Here is a 24048-nt window from a genome sequence, read left to right on the forward strand (position 1 = left end):
GGGGTCAAACAATATTCTGGCCTTTAATTTCTCATATTTCCATCATCATCAGTTTTATTGAGTCCAAAGAGTTAAATGTACAAATACTGACACACTTCTTGATGCCTGAAATAATATTTTTCTTGTCCTTAACCTTCTTTTATATGGTTACTTCCATAGTAAAAAATTTCTGCAAATGGAGGTTCATTCCAGCATGTTATAAAATTTACTTCATTCCTGAGTGATGTTTACATTAATTTTTCTCTCTTGATTCTTCTATGTTCCTACCTACTTCTGTCAACTATTCCAAAAATCAAGCCAAAAGGCAGGGCTAGCACACAGCACTCACCACAGGAAAACCTAGAGTTACAAAGAATGAGCTGTCTGAGTTTAGTTTTGTTAAGTGTTATGTGTGACATGGAAAGATTCTGTCTGTGGACAGAATGCCAGCAGACCACCTGTGGGTGAGGCAGAAAGAAAAAGACAGCTACTTGGGTCAGAGGAGTGCAACTTGACAACCATGGAAGTGCTGGCCCACCATGCAGATGTCACTATCCCTCCTAATACCCAGGCAGGTTGTACTAACAGTATACCTTCTTACAAGGTGGTTGGCTGCCTACCAACTACTACCTTAAGGCACTGCAGAAGCCTTACAAACATAGAAGGGACTCCTGGGGAAGGAAGTAATATCTTTTCATCCATGTGAGCCATTTCATTCATCAGAGGTAACACCAGGAAAACCAAAGAAAAGGCATCATCCACCCACTTCCACTTTCAAATCCAGAGCTGCCAACAAACCCCTCCCAACCATCCCATGATTGCATAATATGCCCTGGTTCAGCCCAGTGGCAACAAGGTGCCTAGTGTATATCACATCGCTCCAACTCGCTCTATCCCTTGCATGCCTCATATCCTATTCATTCAGAGCATCAACTCTAATCAATAAAATCATACCAACAGAAGCATTTGAATATGAAAAATATTACTTATAGAAAACAGGAGATACATTTGTAATTAAATTACAATAGTAGGGCTAGCACTGTCAACTGTCAAATCAAATCAGATGAAAAAGTTACCTTCAAACTTCTCATGTTATTACCTTTAGACACTCCAGGATGGTAGAGCGATGACGCTGGACGGCAGAATTATCAGCATGTACAACCCGTAACAGTGTATTCAGTGCCACATAACGAATGTTCTTATCTGCATTCAGTAGAAAACGTCCAAGAATATTGATAGCCAATACCTGAAGGATGAAACATAACAATGGCACAAATACCTTCAGCATATTCTTTTTTTAAAAACTTTTCTGACTTTTTTTAAAACAAAACCCTACCAAAGATAACTGCTGGCAATACTAACAAGAAAATATGGAAAATAAAAGGTTCATTCACAAAAGTTACTAAACTCTGTAACTATCATAGCTCACATGATTCAAATGAAATGTGCAATCAATTAATCTACCCTAAGTAAATGAAACAAAGGTACAGGAGCAGATGGTTGGACAAAGGAAGACAAGAAGCTGACATTATATTTTCTAGACCCAGATATGTTAAGAGTAATTAAGTTTACCTGGAGTACAGTTATGTGAAAGAAATAACACATAATTTGAAATACAGTTTACTGAAAAGTTAAAGGCATGAAAAAGTTTTCAAAAAGAATGACAAAATAAGTAGTAACAGAACAACTTATCACCCCCAACCAAGACAAAAACTTTATTTCACCAATCATCAGTGGTGTCCCTCAGCATTCTGTCCTATCATATACCATCTTTCTTCCTAGTCAGTAATGAACTTTCTGCATCATCCAACCCTATTCACTTTTATGCCAATGATTATACTTAGCAAACTTTAAACAACTTTCTCTACCCTTCCCACTCCAGAACTCCATCCTATTTTTGCACAGAATACATATGCTCTATCAATTCAGACCTATACAGCACTGATATGAAATAAAGTTCTGTTTTTTTCCATATGTGCTCCCCATTTCCCACACAGGAGAGGGAGCTCCAGAAACACATAAAGAAAAGGCCTCATTCACTCACATCCATTCTCCAGGTGTCATGTGCAATACAACGAAACCACAACCTCCTATTCACAACCATGCTCCAGCTTCTTTATATGCCCAGGTTCAATCCACAGACAGCACTCTGACTGTTTACCACACTGTTCCAATTCACTCTATCCCAAGCATGCCTTTCATCCTTTTCACACCATCCTTCCATTTCCAATCTGATCTCCCCCTTCTCACTGGACCTTTCACTTCTGACACATAACCATTGTCAACCTCTACTGACTCCTTCTCTCCATATGTCCACGTCATTTCAGCAAACCCTAATCAACTCTCTCAACCATATTCCTTTGATAACCTCATCTCTCTCTTACCCTTTTACTGATTACTCAATCAACCCTCCTCACACCACATACTCTTCTCAAACATTTCATTTCTAACACATCCACCCTCCACTGCACATTCTCATCAAGAGTCCATGCCCTGCATCCATGCAACCTTGTTGGAACAATTACACCTTCAAAGATACCCATTTTCCTCCTTCCAGATAACAAACTCTCTTTCCACACATTCCTCAATGCTCCTAAACCCCCAACTCACCCACCCTACAACTCACTTCCACATCCATATTTCAATTTACTGCCATATCCACTCTCACTTATCTAAAGCACTCAACTTCTTCCAATTTTCACACCATCCTTCCATTTCCAATCAGATCTCCCCCTTCTCACTGGACCTTTCACTTCTGACACATAACCATTGTCAACCTCTACTGACTCCTTCTCTCCATATGTCCACGTCATTTCAGCAAACCCTAATCAACTTTCTCAACCATATTCCTTTGATAACCTCATCTCTCTCTTACCTTTTTACTGATTACTCAATCAACCCTCCTCACACCACACACTCTTCTCAAACATTTCATTTCTAACACATCCACCCTCCACTGCACATTCTCATCAAGAGTCCATGCCTTGCATCCATGCAACCTTGTTGGAACAATTACACCTTCAAAGATACCCATTTTCCTCCTTCCAGATAACGAACTCTCTTTCCACACATTCCTCAATGCTCCTAAACCCCCAACTCACCCACCCTACAACTCACTTCCACATCCATATTTCAATTTACTGCCATATCCACTCTCACTTATCTAAAGCACTCAACTTCTTCCAATTTTTTTCCATTTACACTCACACCCCATCAATTCAACAATGCCAAAACATATTTTCTATTCAAATCTTTCTCTAATCTCACATTTTTTTCATTCTTGATTGCTGTTTCCTATGTTAGCACCAGGGACAGATGAAGAAAGGCTACATCCACTTGCATCCATTCTCTAGCTGTCATGCGTAATGCACCAAAACCACCACTCCCTATCCACAATCACACCCCACAGACCTATCCTTGGTTCATCCCAGATGTTTCACATGTCCTGGTTCAGTCTATTGACAGCACCTAGGCCCTAGTACACCACATCACTCCAATTCACTCTACCCTGTGCACATCTTTCATCACCTAAAGTATTTCCTATTTCCTCACATTCAAAACATTTCAGTTCAATCTTGCAATAACATATGCATGTTAGGCACAATCATATTTTACACTGTCCTGAACACCTCACATAATGAGCATGACAAAATCTGCTTCTTAAAAGCTGAGGTATTGTATACTGACTGAAATTATTCTGTTTGCCAGCTACTGTTCCACATACAAAGATGCCTCATTCACCCTAGAAAGAAGTCACGTTTGCATAGCTGAAGTTCCTCTTCTTCCATCCCTCTCTTCTACTGGGAGTAAAATGAAAACTTTCCGCTTCATTAACTCCACTGCATTCAAATCTCTCCAACCAACCCTATCCATCTACAGAGTTCCTACTTACCTCTGTCTGTTCTTCAGACACTATTTTGACCACTGTTCTCATGAGCTGTCTGTGTATGTCCCATCCCCAAAGAACCACATCAGCGGCACAAGTCTAATTGCTGTTTCCCAGAGATTATGTTTGGACAACATCTAAAGAAGGAATGCTCATCATGACAACTCCTTCTTTCCTCATAAAATGAAGCTGTACAATACTCTTCTGTCATTTGCCATTCCCTCTGCCTATAATCTATCTAAAAGTGATGGTTCTATATAAACCTGGAAGCTAAAAATCATCTTTTGTCTTTTCTCTTAAGCCCACTATCTTATTTTTCATATGATATGGCCATGACTCGGTCAAGCTTTTGCACATGCCACATATAAACATACATGACTACACTTTATGATATATGGTCCTGCCATGTGAATGAGGGAGCCCTATAATGATATATGGAACCTTGGGGCAGCAAGTACGTAAATGTAGATATAAATATCCCTGGGGTAAGGGAGAAAGAATTCTACCTCCGTATTTCCTGTGTATAGTAGAAGGATACTAAAAGGTGTGAGAGTGGGTGGCTGAAACTCCCTCCTCTTGTATTTCAATTTCTAAAGATGGGAGAGAAGATAGAGCATACGAAGAGTGCTCATCCTCTTTGGGTATCTGAATGTGTGTACATGTAAACTGTAAATTCAAACATCATGAGAAGACAAGAGAGATAGGTTGGATGTTTGAGGAAAGGAGCCTCGATGTTCGGGCCCAGGTGGGAAAAAAAAAAATCTCATGGGAAAAGAGAAGAATGGTTTGGGAATGTCTTAGGAGTAAAGTTATAGGTAGATGTGTGATGTGTGGGCAGAAGCTACAGAAGCAGGAGAGCTACTGCTGAAACAGGAGATGAGAAAATGTTTGAAAGTGTAGGGAGGTGAGTTTCAGACTGATGAGGGTAAAACTGAAAGTGGATTGTGAGAGATGGGTGATTATAAGTGCCTATGCACCTGGGCATATGATGGATGATGATGAACAAAAAGAGTTTTGGGAGGAGCTAGGTGAACGTGTCACCAGTTTTTGTGCAAGAAACTGGGTAGCACTGATGGGTGATTTATATGTGGCAGTTGAGGTTATAATTGGGTAGCATGGGGTGTTTAGTAAGGTGAATGGAAATGGTGAACAGCTGATGGGACTGTATACTAGAAATGGTTGGTAACTGGGAATACCCTGTGTAAAAAGGGGTAGTCGCCTCTCATCACCCCATCCACAAACAGATCAAACAGCCATGGTGACATCTCACGTCCATGCCGCAGACCCATCCTCAATTGAAAATGCTCACCCTCCTACTCCTCTCTACCCACTTCCACACATGCCTTACTCTCTTGATAAAAAACTCCTCACTGTTTCTCACAGCTTTTTTCCCATACAGCATATTCATAGCACCTAACACAAAGCATCTCTATCAACCCTATCATATGCTTTCTCCAGATCTATACATATATACAATTCTTTCTGTTTTTCTAAGTATTTCTCTCACAAATCAGTCAAAGCAAGCATGTGATCCACACATCTTCTATCACTTCTGAAATAATATTGCTCCTTTCTAATCTGATGTTCTGTGCAAACCATTACCCTTTCAATCACAACTTTCTCATATAACTTACTAGCTACACTCAACTTATCTATTCTTATTCATTATACTTAAATCCTGTTTCCCGCTTTAGCGAGGTAGTGCAAAGAAAGAGACGTGGAATGGACTAACCCACCCATATACACATGTATATACACTCACCTTTGTCCCTCTTGCCTTTAAACAATGGCACTATACATGCATTCTGCCATTCCTCAGGCACTTCATCATGATCCATACATGCACTGAAATATCTAACTACCAAATCAACAAGAGTCACTCTTTTCTTAAGAAACTCAACAGAAATACCATCCACTTCAGCTGCCCTACACATTTCATCTTACTCAAGGCTTAACCAAGATCTTAGCCCCCCCTCCCATTCCATGACTCACTTCAGCCATCATGGTTCAGTTCATTGCAAAGTCCACTCATATATATTTAAAGCACTCACTCCCATACTTTGTCACCAGCTTCCAGAGTTTCTCTTTAGAGTCTACCATCAGATCCAAGTCATTTGCAAGCAAAAACTCGTTCACTTCCCAGACTCCTCCACACCCAGCATAATACAAACCCATCCCTCACTCTAAGACCCATGCATTTATCTCCCTCATAGTCCCATAGACAAAAAAATTAAACAACCACAGCAACATCTTTTATCCTTGCCACCAACCCTTTTTCAGAGAACTACTCAACCTGCCCTCATACTAACAAACAAACCTTAATTCCCCGGTACAAATTCATCATTGCAATCAGTAACTTTCCATTTTCTCAATATTCATAGCATCAACCAGATGGCCTCTCTCAACCCTAACATAAAAAAAAACTTTATCCAGATCTAAAAATGTTACATACAATACATTCTTTCTCTAAGTATTTCTCGAACACAATATTCAAAGCATCATCCACTCAATGCATCCTTTACCTCCAAAAGTCACACTGCTCCATAGTCATATCTTCAGTGCATGCTACCACCATTTAAATTACTAACTCTCCCATACCAGGTATACTCGAAGACATACTTCTATAATCTAAGTAGTAACTTTTGTTCCCTCTGCCTTTATATTAGGGAACTATAATGTACATGCAAGCTACCAATCCTCAGACACTTCACCTTGGGCTATACAGGTATAAAATAGCTCGACTTGCCAAACAAATGTTACTCCCTTTCTTGAGAAACACAACTGTAATCCCAATTACTCCTGCTGCACTGCTACACTTCATGTAAACACACACAGAGCACTTGAAGAAATGAAAATAATAAAGAATAATAAGTCTCAACATTTCAACTATGCTATGTACTACTCACCCTTAACCCACTTTCACTTTTTATGTCCATTATAGAGAGGACAGTCTCATACAAGATGGCATTGCCCACATTCTTGGAAGATTCTGTGTTAGTGGCCACCTGTGCTAAGATATCATTCATGGTTTCTGAGGCCTCACTGTCTCCACATCCAAGGATTCGCAAAAGCTTCAGAATCTTCACCTATTGATGGAAATATTTCTTATACATGTTCAGGTGCATAACAAAACAAAGTCAAACACAATATAATCAAAATAAGTTATGTTGAGCAAACAATATATGAGAGCTATTTTCTTCAAATCTAACCAAGTCTTGAGGTAAGCACATTATGTGCAATACATATTCATTCTCTAACCTTATGTGATTTAACTTGTCCCTCTATCAAAATTTGATACTGAAAAACATAATTCTGAAATGTTTTCTTATCACACTAAGGTAATTCCTGCATCTTAAAAAGGTCAACCATGCTTTCAATAATGAAAACGCCAGAGAAATAAGGATAGTGAGATTATGAAGAGTAACCATTATTCACTGACTTGTAAGAAAGGATCAGACACGCCCTGGACATCATGCTCAGGAGAATAACCAGCCATGATGAGGTTCTTCAGGATGCGCACCAAGTTTGGAACAATCTGATAAGAAAATGCGTAGAGATATATTCAAAAGCTTCTACAATACATAGGTTCATTATAAATAACTTGAAATTCAAACCCAGTTATGTTGAAGTGCAATAAAATCTTTATACTAATAAAAGTGAACTTACTAAGATATTTTTAGTACTTTTCTTAATATAGTTACAGCTTAAATATACATTAAAAACATTTTCCCAGAGCTATTCTTGATAATAGTTGGAAACAAACCTGTATTCATGTTAGTATGTGTGCTTTCTGCATTCTAAAAATGATAGGAAAAAGTGCACAAGATGAAAAAATTAAACAAATATGAGTACCAGTACTGTCTGCACATGCAGGGAATACTTATTTGACATTACCTGACTGAAAGCCACCAAAGCCAAGTAAATAAGACAATCCTGAAAAACTGAGTTTCCTCAAAGGAAAGTAATGTACAAAAAGAGTGGCTTCTTATATGGGCTTCCCCACACAAAAAAGATATGTGACTTAATCAAGCAACTGGGTTTTCTATCCATATTTTCACACAACTAAAGCAATGCACTTTTTAAGAAGAAAACTTCACAAAAAGATTATTTGCATGTTCTATCAGATGAGAACAGCAGGTAATGCTAACATCAGTAACATTTCAAAAGCGATCTTTCACTTATCCACAAACCACATTTACAATGTATTTGGTAAAATCCTACTTTACTAATTTCACTATCTTATTCCTGAGTTCCCTGCTTAAAAAGTTAAGTTGGGCAATATTTAAACAACCTATTACTATATCTCCACTTGTGCCTCAGAACCAACAGAAATGCTTTAATCATACTTTTGATGAAATATTCTGCATGTTGACTTTACTATCATACATGTGAGACAGCTGCCACTTTCACTTTTGAGTGTGTGGAAGAAGAAACTGCAATAACTCAGCTAAAAGTTGTCAACATGGCATGGTCATAAGAAGAGTCTTAGATAGTAAGCTAGGAATTAAACATGTTGGATAGAATACATTTCCTGCACTAAATCACAAGTGTCATGTTTTCAATTTTATGCATTACTTTCTGTGATTTTCACTGATAAATGAGCACTTGTTTGCGATAGAATACCATTCCTGCAACAAAGCATATGCAGCAATTTCTTCTCTGCATTTTCCAAAACTTCACTATAAAGAACTTTCAATGGCTTAATTTTCTTTGTAGCTACACACTACTACCTTCTAATGCACAAACTAGGTTTGCAATGCAGTTACAGTGACTCCATACAATCTCCACTGCATTGTTTTGGAATTTTCGATGACTAGCGAAAATATTGCCCTCATTTCAACATCAGTGACTGGAAAATGACCAAATAATAAGAGTGGAGGACCTCCAAACAATTATAAAGTGATTGTTTAAGAGATGAAAAAGAAAATAGTAAAGAAGCATAAAGGGGGGTAAAAGCTCTTCCATTTTGCAAGAGCTTGGGCTGGCTATCTCAACAATGAACATAATTCTGAAGGACAGTGACTGCATTAAGAAAAATGTACAAGGTTTAGCACCTTTGAAATGAACTGTTATAACCAAGAAGTGACCTGGTGCTATCTATAAAATGGAAAAATTTACAAAGTTTGAGGATAGAAGATCAGATTCAGTATTGTGTACTGCTAAGTCTCATGATGATATAAGCAATGGCAAGAAGTCTCTTCAAAGATGTCAAAGGAAAGTAAAGTAATCCTTATGAAAAATCTAAGGCCTGTCATGGATGGTTTAAGAAATTCAAGACATGTTTACTTTCATAATGTGGTGAGTCTAAGCATCACATGGATAAAGGGAAATTGATACTTTTAATATTTTTCTATTCATCATACATAATTGCTGTTTCCCACATCAGCAAGGTAGCACCAGGAAATAGATGAAGAATGGCCCATCCACTCATATACAGCCATATATGCACATAAACATATCAACATATACATACACATACACAGATATATTTTTTTTTTTTTTTTTTTTTTTTATACCTCGTCGCTGTCTCCCGCGGTTGCGAGGTAGCGCAAGGAAACAGACAAAAGAAATGGCCCAACCCCCCCCCATGCACATGTACATACACATGTCCACACACGCAAATATACATACCTACACAGCTTTCCATGGTTTACCCCGGACGCTTCACATGCCTTGATTCAATCCACTGACAGCACGTCAACCCCTGTATACCACATCGCTCCAATTCACCCTATTCCTTGCCCTCCTTTCACCCTCCTGCATGTTCAGGCCCCGATCACACAAAATCCTTTTCACTCCATCTTTCCACCTCCAATTTGGTCTCCCTCTTCTCCTCGTTCCCTCCACCTCCGACACATATATCCTCTTGGTCAATCTTTCCTCACTCATTCTCTCCATGTGCCCAAACCATTTCAAAACACCCTCTTCTGCTCTCTCAACCACGCTCTTTTTATTTCCACACATCTCTCTTACCCTTACGTTACTTACTCGATCAAACCACCTCACACCACACATTGCCCTCAAACATCTCATTTCCAGCACATCCACCCTCCTGCACACAACTCTATCCATAGCCCACGCCTCGCAACCATACAACATTGTTGGAACCACTATTCCTTCAAACATACCCATTTTTGCTTTCCGAGATAATGTTCTCGACTTCCACACATTTTTCAAGGCTCCCAAAATTTTCGCCCCCTCCCCCACCCTATGATCCACTTCCGCTTCCATGGTTCCATCCGCTGACAGATCCACTCCCAGATATCTAAAACACTTCACTTCCTCCAGTTTTTCTCCATTTAAACTCACCTCCCAATTGACTTGACCCTCAACCCTACTGTACCTAATAACCTTGCTCTTATTCACATTTACTCTTAACTTTCTTCTTCCACACACTTTACCAAACTCAGTCACCAGCTTCTGCAGTTTCTCACATGAATCCGCCACCAGCGCTGTATCATCAGCGAACAACAACTGACTCACTTCCCAAGCTCTCTCATCCCCAACAGACTTCATACTTGCCCCTCTTTCCAAGACTCTTGCATTTACCTCCCTAACAACCCCATCCATAAACAAATTAAACAACCATGGAGACATCACACACCCCTGCCGCAAACCTACATTCACTGAGAACCAATCACTTTCCTCTCTTCCTACACGTACACATGCCTTACATCCTCGATAAAAACTTTTCACTGCTTCGAACAACTTGCCTCCCACACCATATATTCTTAATACCTTCCACAGAGCATCTCTATCAACTCTATCATATGCCTTCTCCAGATCCATAAATGCTACATACAAATCCATTTGCTTTTCTAAGTATTTCTCACATACATTCTTCAAAGCAAACACCTGATCCACACATCCTCTACCACTTCTGAAACCACACTGCTCTTCCCCAATCTGATGCTCTGTACCTGCCTTCACCCTCTCAATCAATACCCTCCCATATAATTTACCAGGAATACTCAACAAACTTATACCTCTGTAATTTGAGCACTCACTCTTATCCCCTTTGCCTTTGTACAATGGCACTATGCACGCATTCCGCCAATCCTCAGGCACCTCACCATGAGTCATACATACATTAAATAACCTTACCAACCAGTCAACAATACAGTCACCCCCTTTTTTAATAAATTCCACTGCAATACCATCCAAACCTATATATATATATACATATATATATAAATGTACATATTCATAATTGCTTGCCCTCATCCATTCCTGTCGCTACCCCATCCCACAGGAAACAGCGTCGCTGCCCCAGCTTCAACGAGGTAGCGCCAGGAAAACAGACAAAAAAGGCCACATTCATTCATACTCAATCTCTAGCTGTCATGTGTAATGCATCGAAACCATAGCTCCCTACCCACATCCAGGCCCCCACACACCTTTCCATGGTTTACCCCAGATGCTTCACATGCCCTGGTTCAGTCCACTGACAGCAAGTTGACCCCGGTATACCACATCATTACAGCAAGTCGACCCTGGTATACCACATCGTTCCAATTCACTCTATTCCATGCACGCCTTTCATCCTCCTGTATGTTCAGGCCACGATCACTCAAAATCTCTTTTTCACTCCATACTTCCACTTCCAATTGGTCTCCCACTTCTTGTTCCCTTCACCTCTGACACATATATCCTCTTTTTCAATCCTTCCTCACTCATTCTCTCCATGTGACCAAACCATTTCAATACACCTTCTTCTGCTCTCTCAACCACACTCTTTTTATCACCAAACTTTTCTCTTACCCTTCCATTACTTAAACCACCTCACACCACATATTGTCCTCAAACATCTCATTTCCAACACATCTACCCTCCTGTGCACAACCCTATCTATAGCCCTTGCCTCAACCATATAACACTGTTGGAACCAGTTTTCTTTCAAAAATACCCATGTTACTCTATTCCATTCATCCACTATCCTTATACTATAAAAGTATTTCTTTATCTACATTCTAAGAAGTTTCTTGCTAAATATCATGTTAGGTCATTTGTGTGTGTGTGTGCATACATGCCTAGTGTAGGATAAACACAGAGGAAAGAGAGTAAACACAAAAAAAGTAAGTGAGGTACACCGAAAGAAACACACAGAGAGTAAGAGAAGTATAGCAACCAAATGAATCAAAGATGCGTCAATATAAGGCAACCAGGTGGGTTAATGATATGTCAATGTACCTGTCATCACAAGAAACTTCTTTAACTATGAAAAATTACAATAAATCACATTAATTATAACAATGAAGGGTTTGTGATATGAAAAAACTAATAACTGTCAATAATAACTGCATATTATCAGAACAATAGTAGAGGATGAATTATACTTCTAAAGTGATTTTCTTCATTGTCATATAAATATCCTTTTAAGTGTTAAAGTTACATATATATAAATATATGTTTTTTACAACTGGAAAAACATGAATTCACAGTGAGAGAAAGAAACTAACTGAAAAGTTAAGGAGATAAGGTTAATCTCTCTATATGTCCCTCTACATATGCCTTTTTACCAAGCTTCCTCAGGTTTGTCTTTTTCATGTCATTTCCTTATTTCCTAAAAGCAACACCAACATCTAAACTCTCCTAAACCAAGAAAGATCGAACATTCCACCTTCTGTTCCTATGAACACATTCATATCCTACAACCTCTCCTATGCACACTGGTCAATGAGCACATGATGCAATAATGCCCACTGACTCCTAACCTGACCCATCCACTAATAATCATGTATGTAAAATTTTTCAACTAAGTAATCCTCATCACCATTTCTACTGTGAAGCATGCCAATGACCAAATAATAAATGGGATTAATATTAAGTCCAACCTATGATCAATATGTTTCTAGTTATATGCAAATGCCAATCAAAAATAATCATTCATCTTCCTGAATACCATCCAAGTAACAATAATGGCCTTCAAATATACAAGAGGAACAAATGTCTAATAGACAAATGAACTTGGGTTTACAGAAACTGTGAAAAAACATAAGATTAAGTCTTTTGTTCTACAAACAATAATCAAACAATCACAAAATGATGCACACATGCATGAAAGCAAACTACATTACAATATATAAAAAAAAATTACTTGTTAGCTTGTAAAAGATTTCAAAATCTACAAAAAAAAATATTACTATAATGATAAAAATGGTAATAATCTTTTTCTTTTCTTTCATACTTGATCACCATTTCCCGCTTTGGAGAGGCAGGGCACAAAACAGATGAAGAAAGGTCACATCTGCTCACATCCATTCTTAAGCTGTCATGTGTAATGAACCAAATCCAAACCTCCCTATTCAAATCCAGGCCTCACAGAACTTTTCATGGTATACCACAGACATTTCTCATGCCTTGGTTCACTCCAGTGACATCACATCGACCCCAGTATACCACATCACTCCAATTCACTCTGTTCGAAGCAGTCTGTGGAGGATGAAAGAGCCTGGAAAGTGACTCAGTTGTTGTTTGCTGAAGAAGCAGCACTGGTGGCTGATTCATGCAAGAAACTGCATTTGGTGAGTGAGTTTGGAAGAATGTATGAAAAGAGGAAGTTGAGAGTGAATGTGAATAAAAGCAAAGGTTATTTGGTTCAGCAAGGTTGAGGGACAGGTTAGTTGAGGGGTATGAGTTTGAATGGAGACAATTTAGAGGAAGTGAAGTGTTTTATATACTTGGGAATGGACATGACAGCAAATGGAACCATGGAAGAAAAGTGAGTGATAGGGTTGGCGAGAGGATGAAGGTTCTTGCAGCGCTAAAGAATGCATGGAAAACCGCAACATTATTTGGGAGGGCAAAACTGGGTATGTTTGAAGGCATAGTACTCCCAACAACATCACATGATTGCATAGCATGGGCTATAGATAAAGCTGTGCAGGGGAGGGTGGATGTGCTGGAATTGAAATCTTTGAGGACAATAGTTGGTGTGAAATGGTTTGATCTAGTAAGTAATGAAAGGGTAAGAGAGATGTATGGTATTGAAATGGGTGGATGAGACAAGTAAAGAGGGTATACTGAAATGGTTTGGACAAATAAAGAGAATGAGTGAGGATAAAGAGTATATATATATATATATACTGGAGGAAGTGAAGTGTTTTAGATATCTGGGAGTGGATCTGTCAGCGGATGGAACCATGGAAGCGGAAGTGGATCATAGGGTGGGGGAGGGGGCAAAAATTTTGGGAGCCTTGAAAAATGTGTGGAAGTCGAGAACATTATCTCGGAAAGCAAAAATGGGTATGTTTGAGGGAATAGTGGTTCCAACAATGTTGTATGGTTGCGAGGCGTGGGCTATGGATAGAGATGTGCGCAGGAGGATGGATGTGCTGGAAATGAGATGTTTGAGGACAATGTGTGGTGTGAGGTGGTTTGATCGAGTAAGTAACGTAAGGGTGAGAGAGATGTGTGGAAATAAAAAGAGCGTGGTTGAGAGAGCAGAAGAGGGTGTTTTGAAATGGTTTGGGCACATGGAGAGAATGAGTGAGGAGAGATTGACCAAGAGGATATATGTGTCGGAGGTGGAGGGAACGAGGAGAAGAGGGAGACCAAATTGGAGGTGGAAAGATGGAGTGAAAAAGATTTTGTGTGATCGGGGCCTGAACATGCAGGAGGGTGAAAGGAGGGCAAGAAATAGAGTGAATTGGAGTCATGTGGTATACAGGGGTTGACGTGATGTCAGTGGATTGAAGCAAGGCATGTGAAGCGTCTGGGGTAAACCATGGAAAGCTGTGTAGGTATGTATATTTGCGTGTGTGGACGAGTGTATGTACATGTGTATGGGGGGGGGGTTGGGCCATTTCTTTCGTCTGTTTCCTTGCGCTACCTCGCAAACGCGGGAGACAGCGACAAAGTATAAAAAAAAAAAAAAAAAAAAAAAAAAAATATATATATATATATATATATTTTTTTTTTCATACTATACGCCATTTCCCGCGATAGCGAGGTAGCGTTAAGAACAGAGGACTGGGCCTTTGAGGGAATATCCTCACCTGGCCCTCTTCTATGTTCCCTTCTTTTGGAAAATTAAAAAAAAAAAAAAAACGAGAGGGGAGGATTTCCAGCCCCCCGCTCCCTTCCCTTTTAGTCGCCTTCTACGACACGCAGGAATACGTGGGAAGTATTCTTTCTCCCCTATCCACAGGGAAATTATATATATATATATATATATATATATATATATATATATATATATATATATATATATATATATTTTTTTTTTCATACTATTCGCCATTTCCCGCGATAGCGAGGTAGCGTTAAGAACAGAGGACTGGGCCTTTTTTGGATTATCCTCACCCTGGCCCCCTCTGTTCCTTCTTTTGGAAAATTAAAAAAAAAAAAAAAGAGAGAGGGGAGGATTTCCAGCCCCCCGCTCCCTCCCCTTTTAGTCGCCTTCTACGACACGCAGGGAATACGTGGGATGTATTCTTAATCCCTTATCCCCAGGGATATATATATATATATATATATATATATATATATATATTATCCCTGGGGATAGGGGAGAACGAATACTTCCCACGTATTCCCTGCGTGTCGTAGAAGGCGACTAAAAGGGAAGGGAGCGGGGGGCTGGATATCCTCCCCTTTCGTTTTTTTTTTTTTAATTTTCCAAAAGAAGGAACAGAGAAGAGGGCCAGGTGAGGATATTCCCTCAAAGGCCCAGTCCTCTGTTCTTAACGCTACCTCGCTATCGCGGGAAATGGCGAATAGTATGAAAAAAAAAAAAATATATATATATATATATATATATATATATTATATATATATATATATATATATATATAAAAAAATGTATGAATGTAGGTTTGCGGCAGGGGTGTGTGATGTCTCCATGGTTGTTTAATTTGTTTATGGTTGGGGTTGTTAGGGAGGTAAATGCAAGAGTTTTGGAAAGAGGGGCAAGTATGAAGTCTGTTGGGGATGAGAGAGCTTGGGAAGTGAGTCAGTTGTTGTTCGCTGATGATACAGCGCTGGTGGCTGATTCATGTGAGAAACTGCAGAAGCTGGTGACTGAGTTTGGTAAAGTGTGTGGAAGAAGAAAGTTAAGAGTAAATGTGAATAAGAGCAAGGTTATTAGGTACAGTAGGGTTGAGGGTCAAGTCAATTGGGAGGTGAGTTTGAATGGAGAAAAACTGGAGGAAGTGAAGTGTTTTAGATATCTGGGAGTGGATCTGGCAGCGGATGGAACCATGGAAGCGGAAGTGGATCATAGGGTGAGAAAGGGGGCGAAAATTTTGGGGGCCTTGAAGAATGTGTGGAAGTCGAGAACATTATCTCGGAAAGCAAAAATGGGTATGTTTGAAGGAATAGTGGTTCCAACAATGTTGTATGGTTGCGAGGCGTGGGCTATGGATAGAGTCGTGCGCAGGAGGATGGATGTGCTGGAAATGAGATGTTTGAGGACAATGTGTGGTGTGAGGTGGTTTGATCGAGTGAGTAACGTAAGGGTAAGAGAGATGTGTGGAAATAAAAAGAGCGTGGTTGAGAGAGCAGAAGAGGGTGTTTTGAAGTGGTTTGGGCACATGGAGAGAATGAGTGAGGAAAGATTGACCAAGAGGATATATGTGTCAGAGGTGGAGGGAACGAGGAGAAGAGGGAGACCAAATTGGAGGTGGAAAGATGGAGTGAAAAAGATTTTGTGTGATCAGGGCCTGAACATGCAGGAGGGTGAAAGGAGGGCAAGGAATAGAGTGAATTGGAGCGATGTGGTATACTGGGGTTGACGTGCTGTCAGTGGATTGAATCAAGGCATGTGAAGCGTCTGGGGTAAACCATGGAAAGCTGTGTAGGTATGTATATTTGCGTGTGTGGACGTATGTATATACATGTGTATGGGGGGGGGTTGGGTTACCTATCTATCTTGGTTACATCCACACACATTTAGACACCCCAACCTGAGTCTGAGTCTACGAGGAGGATGAGCACTCCCCGCGTGACTCCTTCTGTTTCCCATTTTTTAGAAAGTTAAAAATACAAGGAGGGGAGGATTTCTGGCCCCCCGCTCCCGTCCCCTCTAGTCGCCTTCTACAACACGTGAGGAATGCGTGGGAAGTATTCTTTCACCCCTATCCCCAAATGGCAAATGAGAGTTGGGGTGAGAGAGTATCATTAAATTTTAGGGAGAATAAAAAGATGTTCTGGAAGGAGGTAAATAAAGTGCGTAAGACAAGGGAGCAAATGGGAACTTCAGTGAAGGGCGCAAATGGGGAGGTGATAACAAGTAGTGGTGATGTGAGAAGGAGATGGAGTGAGTATTTTGAAGGTTTGCTGAATGTGTTTGATGATAGAGTGGCAGATATAGGGTGTTTTGGTCGAGGTGGTGTGCAAAGTGAGAGGGTTAGGGAAAATGATTTGGTAAACAGAGAAGAGGTAGTGAAAGCTTTGCAGAAGATGAAAGCCAACAAGGCAGCAGGTTTGGATGGTATTGCAGTGGAATTCATTAAAAAAGGGGGTGACTGTATTGTTGACTGGTTGGTAAGGTTATTTAATGTATGTATGACTCATGGTGAGGTGCCTGAGGATTGGCGGAATGCGTGCATAGTGCCATTGTACAAAGGCAAAGGGGATAAGAGTGAGTGCTCAAATTACAGAGGTATAAGTTTGTTGAGTATTCCTGGTAAATCATATGGGAGGGTATTGATTGAGAGGGTGAAGGCATGTACAGAGCATCAGATTGGGGAAGAGCAGTGTGGTTTCAGAAGTGGTAGAGGATGTGTGGATCAGGTGTTTGCTTTGAAGAATGTATGTGAGAAATACTTAGAAAAGCAAATGGATTTGTATGTAGCATTTATGGATCTGGAGAAGGCATATGATAGAGTTGATAGAGATGCTCTGTGGAAGGTATTAAGAATATATGGTGTGGGAGGCAAGTTGTTAGAAGCAGTGAAAAGTTTTTATCGAGGATGTAAGGCATGTGTACGTGTAGGAAGAGAGGAAAGTGATTGGTTCTCAGTGAATGTAGGTTTGCGGCAGGGGTGTGTGATGTCTCCATGGTTGTTTAATTTGTTTATGGTTGGGGTTGTTAGGGAGGTAAATGCAAGAGTTTTGGAAAGAGGGGCAAGTATGAAGTCTGTTGGGGATGAGAGAGCTTGGGAAGTGAGTCAGTTGTTGTTCGCTGATGATACAGCGCTGGTGGCTGATTCATGTGAGAAACTGCAGAAGCTGGTGACTGAGTTTGGTAAAGTGTGTGGAAGAAGAAAGTTAAGAGTAAATGTGAATAAGAGCAAGGTTATTAGGTACTGTAGGGTTGAGGGTCAAGTCAATTGGGAGGTGAGTTTGAATGGAGAAAAACTGGAGGAAGTGAAGTGTTTTAGATATCTGGGAGTGGATCTGGCAGCGGATGGAACCATGGAAGCGGAAGTGGATCATAGGGTGAGGAAGGGGGCGAAAATTCTGGGGGCCTTGTAGAATGTGTGGAAGTCGAGAACATTATCTCGGAAAGCAAAAATGGGTATGTTTGAAGGAATAGTGGTTCCAACAATGTTGTATGGTTGCGAGGCGTGGGCTATGGATAGAGTCGTGCGCAGGAGGATGGATGTGCTGGAAATGAGATGTTTGAGGACAATGTGTGGTGTGAGGTGGTTTGATCGAGTGAGTAACGTAAGGGTAAGAGAGATGTGTGGAAATAAAAAGAGCGTGGTTGAGAGAGCAGAAGAGGGTGTTTTGAAGTGGTTTGGGCACATGGAGAGAATGAGTGAGGAAAGATTGACCAAGAGGATATATGTGTCAGAGGTGGAGGGAACGAGGAGAAGAGGGAGACCAAATTGGAGGTGGAAAGATGGAGTGAAAAAGATTTTGTGTGATCAGGGCCTGAACATGCAGGAGGGTGAAAGGAGGGCAAGGAATAGAGTGAATTGGAGCGATGTGGTATACTGGGGTTGACGTGCTGTCAGTGGATTGAATCAAGGCATGTGAAGCGTCTGGGGTAAACCATGGAAAGCTGTGTAGGTATGTATATTTGCGTGTGTGGACGTATGTATATACATGTGTATGGGGGGGGGTTGGGTTACCTATCTATCTTGGTTACATCCACACACATTTAGACACCCCAACCTGAGTCTGAGTCTACGAGGAGGATGAGCACTCCCCGCGTGACTCCTTCTGTTTCCCATTTTTTAGAAAGTTAAAAATACAAGGAGGGGAGGATTTCTGGCCCCCCGCTCCCGTCCCCTCTAGTCGCCTTCTACAACACGTGAGGAATGCGTGGGAAGTATTCTTTCACCCCTATCCCCAAATGGCAAATGAGAGTTGGGGTGAGAGAGTATCATTAAATTTTAGGGAGAATAAAAAGATGTTCTGGAAGGAGGTAAATAAAGTGCGTAAGACAAGGGAGCAAATGGGAACTTCAGTGAAGGGCGCAAATGGGGAGGTGATAACAAGTAGTGGTGATGTGAGAAGGAGATGGAGTGAGTATTTTGAAGGTTTGCTGAATGTGTTTGATGATAGAGTGGCAGATATAGGGTGTTTTGGTCGAGGTGGTGTGCAAAGTGAGAGGGTTAGGGAAAATGATTTGGTAAACAGAGAAGAGGTAGTGAAAGCTTTGCAGAAGATGAAAGCCAACAAGGCAGCAGGTTTGGATGGTATTGCAGTGGAATTCATTAAAAAAGGGGGTGACTGTATTGTTGACTGGTTGGTAAGGTTATTTAATGTATGTATGACTCATGGTGAGGTGCCTGAGGATTGGCGGAATGCGTGCATAGTGCCATTGTACAAAGGCAAAGGGGATAAGAGTGAGTGCTCAAATTACAGAGGTATAAGTTTGTTGAGTATTCCTGGTAAATCATATGGGAGGGTATTGATTGAGAGGGTGAAGGCATGTACAGAGCATCAGATTGGGGAAGAGCAGTGTGGTTTCAGAAGTGGTAGAGGATGTGTGGATCAGGTGTTTGCTTTGAAGAATGTATGTGAGAAATACTTAGAAAAGCAAATGGATTTGTATGTAGCATTTATGGATCTGGAGAAGGCATATGATAGAGTTGATAGAGATGCTCTGTGGAAGGTATTAAGAATATATGGTGTGGGAGGCAAGTTGTTAGAAGCAGTGAAAAGTTTTTATCGAGGATGTAAGGCATGTGTACGTGTAGGAAGAGAGGAAAGTGATTGGTTCTCAGTGAATGTAGGTTTGCGGCAGGGGTGTGTGATGTCTCCATGGTTGTTTAATTTGTTTATGGATGGGGTTGTTAGGGAGGTAAATGCAAGAGTTTTGGAAAGAGGGGCAAGTATGAAGTCTGTTGGGGATGAGAGAGCTTGGGAAGTGAGTCAGTTGTTGTTCGCTGATGATAAAGCGCTGGTGGCTGATTCATGTGAGAAACTGCAGAAGCTGGTGACTGAGTTTGGTAAAGTGTGTGGAAGAAGAAAGTTAAGAGTAAATGTGAATAAGAGCAAGGTTATTAGGTAATGTAGGGTTGACGGTCAAGTCAATTGGGAGGTGAGTTTGAATGGAGAAAAACTGGAGGAAGTGAAGTGTTTTAGATATCTGGGAGTGGATCTGGCAGCGGATGGAACCATGGAAGCGGAAGTGGATCATAGGGTGGGGGAGGGGGCGAAAATTCTGGGGGCCTTGAAGAATGTGTGGAAGTCGAGAACATTATCTCGGAAAGCAAAAATGGGTATGTTTGAAGGAATAGTGGTTCCAACAATGTTGTATGGTTGCGAGGCGTGGGCTATGGATAGAGTTGTGCGCAGGAGGATGGATGTGCTGGAAATGAGATGTTTGAGGACAATGTGTGGTGTGAGGTGGTTTGATCGAGTGAGTAACGTAAGGGTAAGAGAGATGTGTGGAAATAAAAAGAGCGTGGTTGAGAGAGCAGAAGAGGGTGTTTTGAAGTGGTTTGGGCACATGGAGAAAATGAATGAGGAAAGATTGACCAAGAGGATATATGTGTCGGAGGTGGAGGGAACGAGGAGAAGAGGGAGACCAAATTGGAGGTGGAAAGATGGAGTGAAAAAGATTTTGTGTGATCGGGGCCTGAACATGCAGGAGGGTGAAAGGAGGGCAAGGAATAGAGTGAATTGGATCGATGTGGTATACCGGGGTTGACGTGCTGTCAGTGGATTGAATCAGGGCATGTGAAGCGTCTGGGGTAAACCATGGAAAGCTGTGTAGGTATGTATATTTGCGTGTGTGGACGTATGTATATACATGTGTATGGGGGTGGGTTGGGCCATTTCTTTCGTCTGTTTCCTTGCGCTACCTCGCAAACGCGGGAGACAGTGACAAAGCAAAAAAAAGAAAAAAAAAATATTCAAAATAATAATAGTAATAATAATAATATTAGAAATAACAATTAGGTACAGTAGGTATAGTAATAATAATAATATTAGAAATAACAATTAGGTACAGTAGGGTTGAGGGTCAAGTCAATTGGGAGGTGAGTTTGAATGGTGAGAGGCTGGAGGAAGTGAAGTGTTTTAGATATCTGGGAGTGGATCTGTCAGCGGATGGAACCATGGAAGCGGAAGTGGATCATAGGGTGGGGGAGGGGGCGAAAATTTTGGGAGCCTTGAAAAATGTGTGGAAGTCGAGAACATTATCCCGGAAAGCAAAAATGGGTATGTTTGAAGGAATAGTGGTTCCAACAATGTTGTATGGTTGCGAGGCGTGGGCTATGGATAGAGTTGTGCGCAGGAGGATGGATGTGCTGGAAATGAGATGTTTGAGGACAATGTGTGGTGTGAGGTGGTTTGATCGAGTAAGTAACGTAAGGGTAAGAGGGATGTGTGGAAATAAAAAGAGCGTGGTTGAGAGAGCAGAAGAGGGTGTTTTGAAGTGGTTTGGGCACATGGAGAGAATGAGTGAGGAAAGATTGACCAAGAGGATATATGTGTCGGAGGTGGAGGGAACGAGGAGAAGAGGGAGACCAAATTGGAGGTGGAAAGATGGAGTGAAAAGGATTTTGTGTGATCGGGGCCTGAACATGCAGGAGGGTGAAAGGAGGGCAAGGAATAGAGTGAATTGGAGCGATGTGGTATACAGGGGTTGACGTGCTGTCAGTGGATTGAATCAAGGCATGTGAAGCGTCTGGGGTAAACCATGGAAAGCTGTGTAGGTATGTATATTGCGTGTGTGGACGTGTGTATGTACATGTGTATGGGGGGGGTTGGGCCATTTCTTTCGTCTGTTTCCTTGCGCTACCTCGCAAACGCGGGAGACAGCGACAAAGTATAAAAAAAAAAAAAAAAAAAAAAACAATAACAATAATAATAATTATTTTGTTCTTTTTCTTATTATTATCATTATTATCATAATAATAATAATAATAATAATAATAATAATAATAATAATAATAATAATAATTTTATAACAGGGTAAAATCCTTATTCTCAAAATCTGAAGCCTTCCACAGAGGTAAAAAGAGTACAGTTTCATGCTTGTTTATTCAAGCCATTTGTCAGTAAGAAAGAGGTGAATGCATGACCCACAGTAAGGTGCAAATAAATATAATTTCCCCACCACCATCAACACCAGTGAGGCCAGGTAAGTTTGACAGCTTTACCTCTGAGTGTTCGGGATCCTAGGGCATTAAGAGGAGCGTTGGGCAGGAGGGAAAAAAATACATGCTACTATTAGTACAACACAGCACAACTTCAATACCATTTCACACAAGTACACACTTAAAAATAGTACTACATAAGTTAGTTCCAAATTTAGAGCAAGAGCTCTGCAATTGTCACTAATGAATAAAGACAGGAAATGTGTTAGAAACAGAATAGTTCATCAAATGGGACTATGAACCTAGCATATTCCCACTTCTTCAAAAAATTAGAACCCTATTCAATAATAATAAAAAAATTATCCTTATTCCTATTTTCCTTTCTCATCCCTTTTTCATGATGTGACAACTACACAGCTCTATGATCAAGATATACCAATATGTTGCTAGAGGTATCACTGCAGCTATTAAATGCATCTACTTCTATAAAACTTCACAAGATACTTAACAATCTATGCATACTGCAATAGTTATAAATCCTATTCTTAGTGAAACCTTTATAATATCAACAAACACAAAAGTGTTATCTTTACTGTATGACTATGAACTGTCTGGAACATGGAGATCAAAATGGTAGTAACTGAACATGATCATTCATTTATTTACCAATATGAATTGCTATACAATTAACATAAAATTATATTCTTCATATCTTTTTCTTTAAATCTTAAGTTATAACAAAATAACTGGGGATAGAGTCAAAATAAAAATTTGATACTGATATTGAGATTCCAATAAATTAATTTTCAACATAATTTTCGATTCTACAAGACAGTTAACTAATTGGTACAATTTAATTGCTATCATAACATACATATGATGCTTAATTATCTGGCATTCCAAGAACTTAACAAATCCTACCTGAGCAGTTGTATAAAAATGATTCAGTAATATTCCCACCAAATTTCAGATAACAAATGGGAAGCAACATAGTATAAAATAATCACTTAAAATGCAATAAAGCTTCAAATTTGAAAGAAAAGGTAATTGAATTCAACCTAAAAATATCTTCTCTTCATATTTCTTTGTCCATTCAGTGTTGGTGAGGTAGTGCCAGAAACAGATGAAGAATAGCCTCATTCATTTCCATCCACTCTGTAACTGTCATGTATAATGCACCAAATCCAGAGCAACATATCTACAAACTGGTGCCATAGACCATTCCATGGGTTTTCTAGACCATTTCACATTCCCTGGTTAGGCCCAGTGATAGCAATATGCCCCTAAAACACCCCACTTGTCTAATTTGTTCTATTTCATGCAAACCTCACACCATCCTGCATGTTAAGGCCCCCATATCTCAAAAGCATTTTCCACTACATCCTTTCACCTCCTCCTCAGTTCCCCCTTCTTACTCCCTCAACTTAAGGTATATATACCCCAAAACCACTGAAGTGCTGGCTCATAACACAGCCATCAGTAACTCTCCCAATATCTAGGCAGATAGTACTGGTAACATACCTCCCAAGTCGGTGGCTGCCTACCAACGACTACCTCTTCGGCTCTTTCATACATAATACTCTTATCTCCACACCTCCCTCTTAACTTTTCATTTCTTATTCACTCAACTCTCCTCACACCATATATTGTTCTCAGACATTCCATTTCCAATACAACCATTTTGTTCCACTCTTTTTTCTAGCACCCATGCCTTGCATCCATAAAAAACTGTCAGGACAA

General features: G+C 40.2%; 1 protein-coding gene across 13 annotated transcripts in view; it reads right to left on the reverse strand.

Moving 5' to 3' along the window:
- AP-1gamma (adaptor protein complex 1, gamma subunit) overlaps positions 1 to 24048 on the reverse strand; it is a 109126-nt gene that overhangs the window by 22788 nt on the left and 62290 nt on the right. For 8 of the 13 annotated variants that reach the window (XM_071678344.1, XM_071678333.1, XM_071678342.1 and 5 more), the window contains 4 exons: positions 22372 to 22389; positions 7305 to 7400; positions 6772 to 6951; positions 1079 to 1225 (listed from right to left, as the gene is read on the reverse strand). In XM_071678344.1, the coding sequence (XP_071534445.1) occupies positions 1079 to 1225; positions 6772 to 6951; positions 7305 to 7400; positions 22372 to 22389 (441 nt within the window). The remainder of the gene's footprint in view (positions 1 to 1078; positions 1226 to 6771; positions 6952 to 7304; positions 7401 to 22371; positions 22390 to 24048) is intronic. The other 5 variants (XM_071678339.1, XM_071678338.1, XM_071678341.1 and 2 more) reach the window with 1 other exon arrangement.

This window comes from Panulirus ornatus, chromosome 27 (genome assembly GCF_036320965.1).
Source record: "Panulirus ornatus isolate Po-2019 chromosome 27, ASM3632096v1, whole genome shotgun sequence".
NCBI classification, from domain to species: domain Eukaryota; kingdom Metazoa; phylum Arthropoda; class Malacostraca; order Decapoda; family Palinuridae; genus Panulirus; species Panulirus ornatus.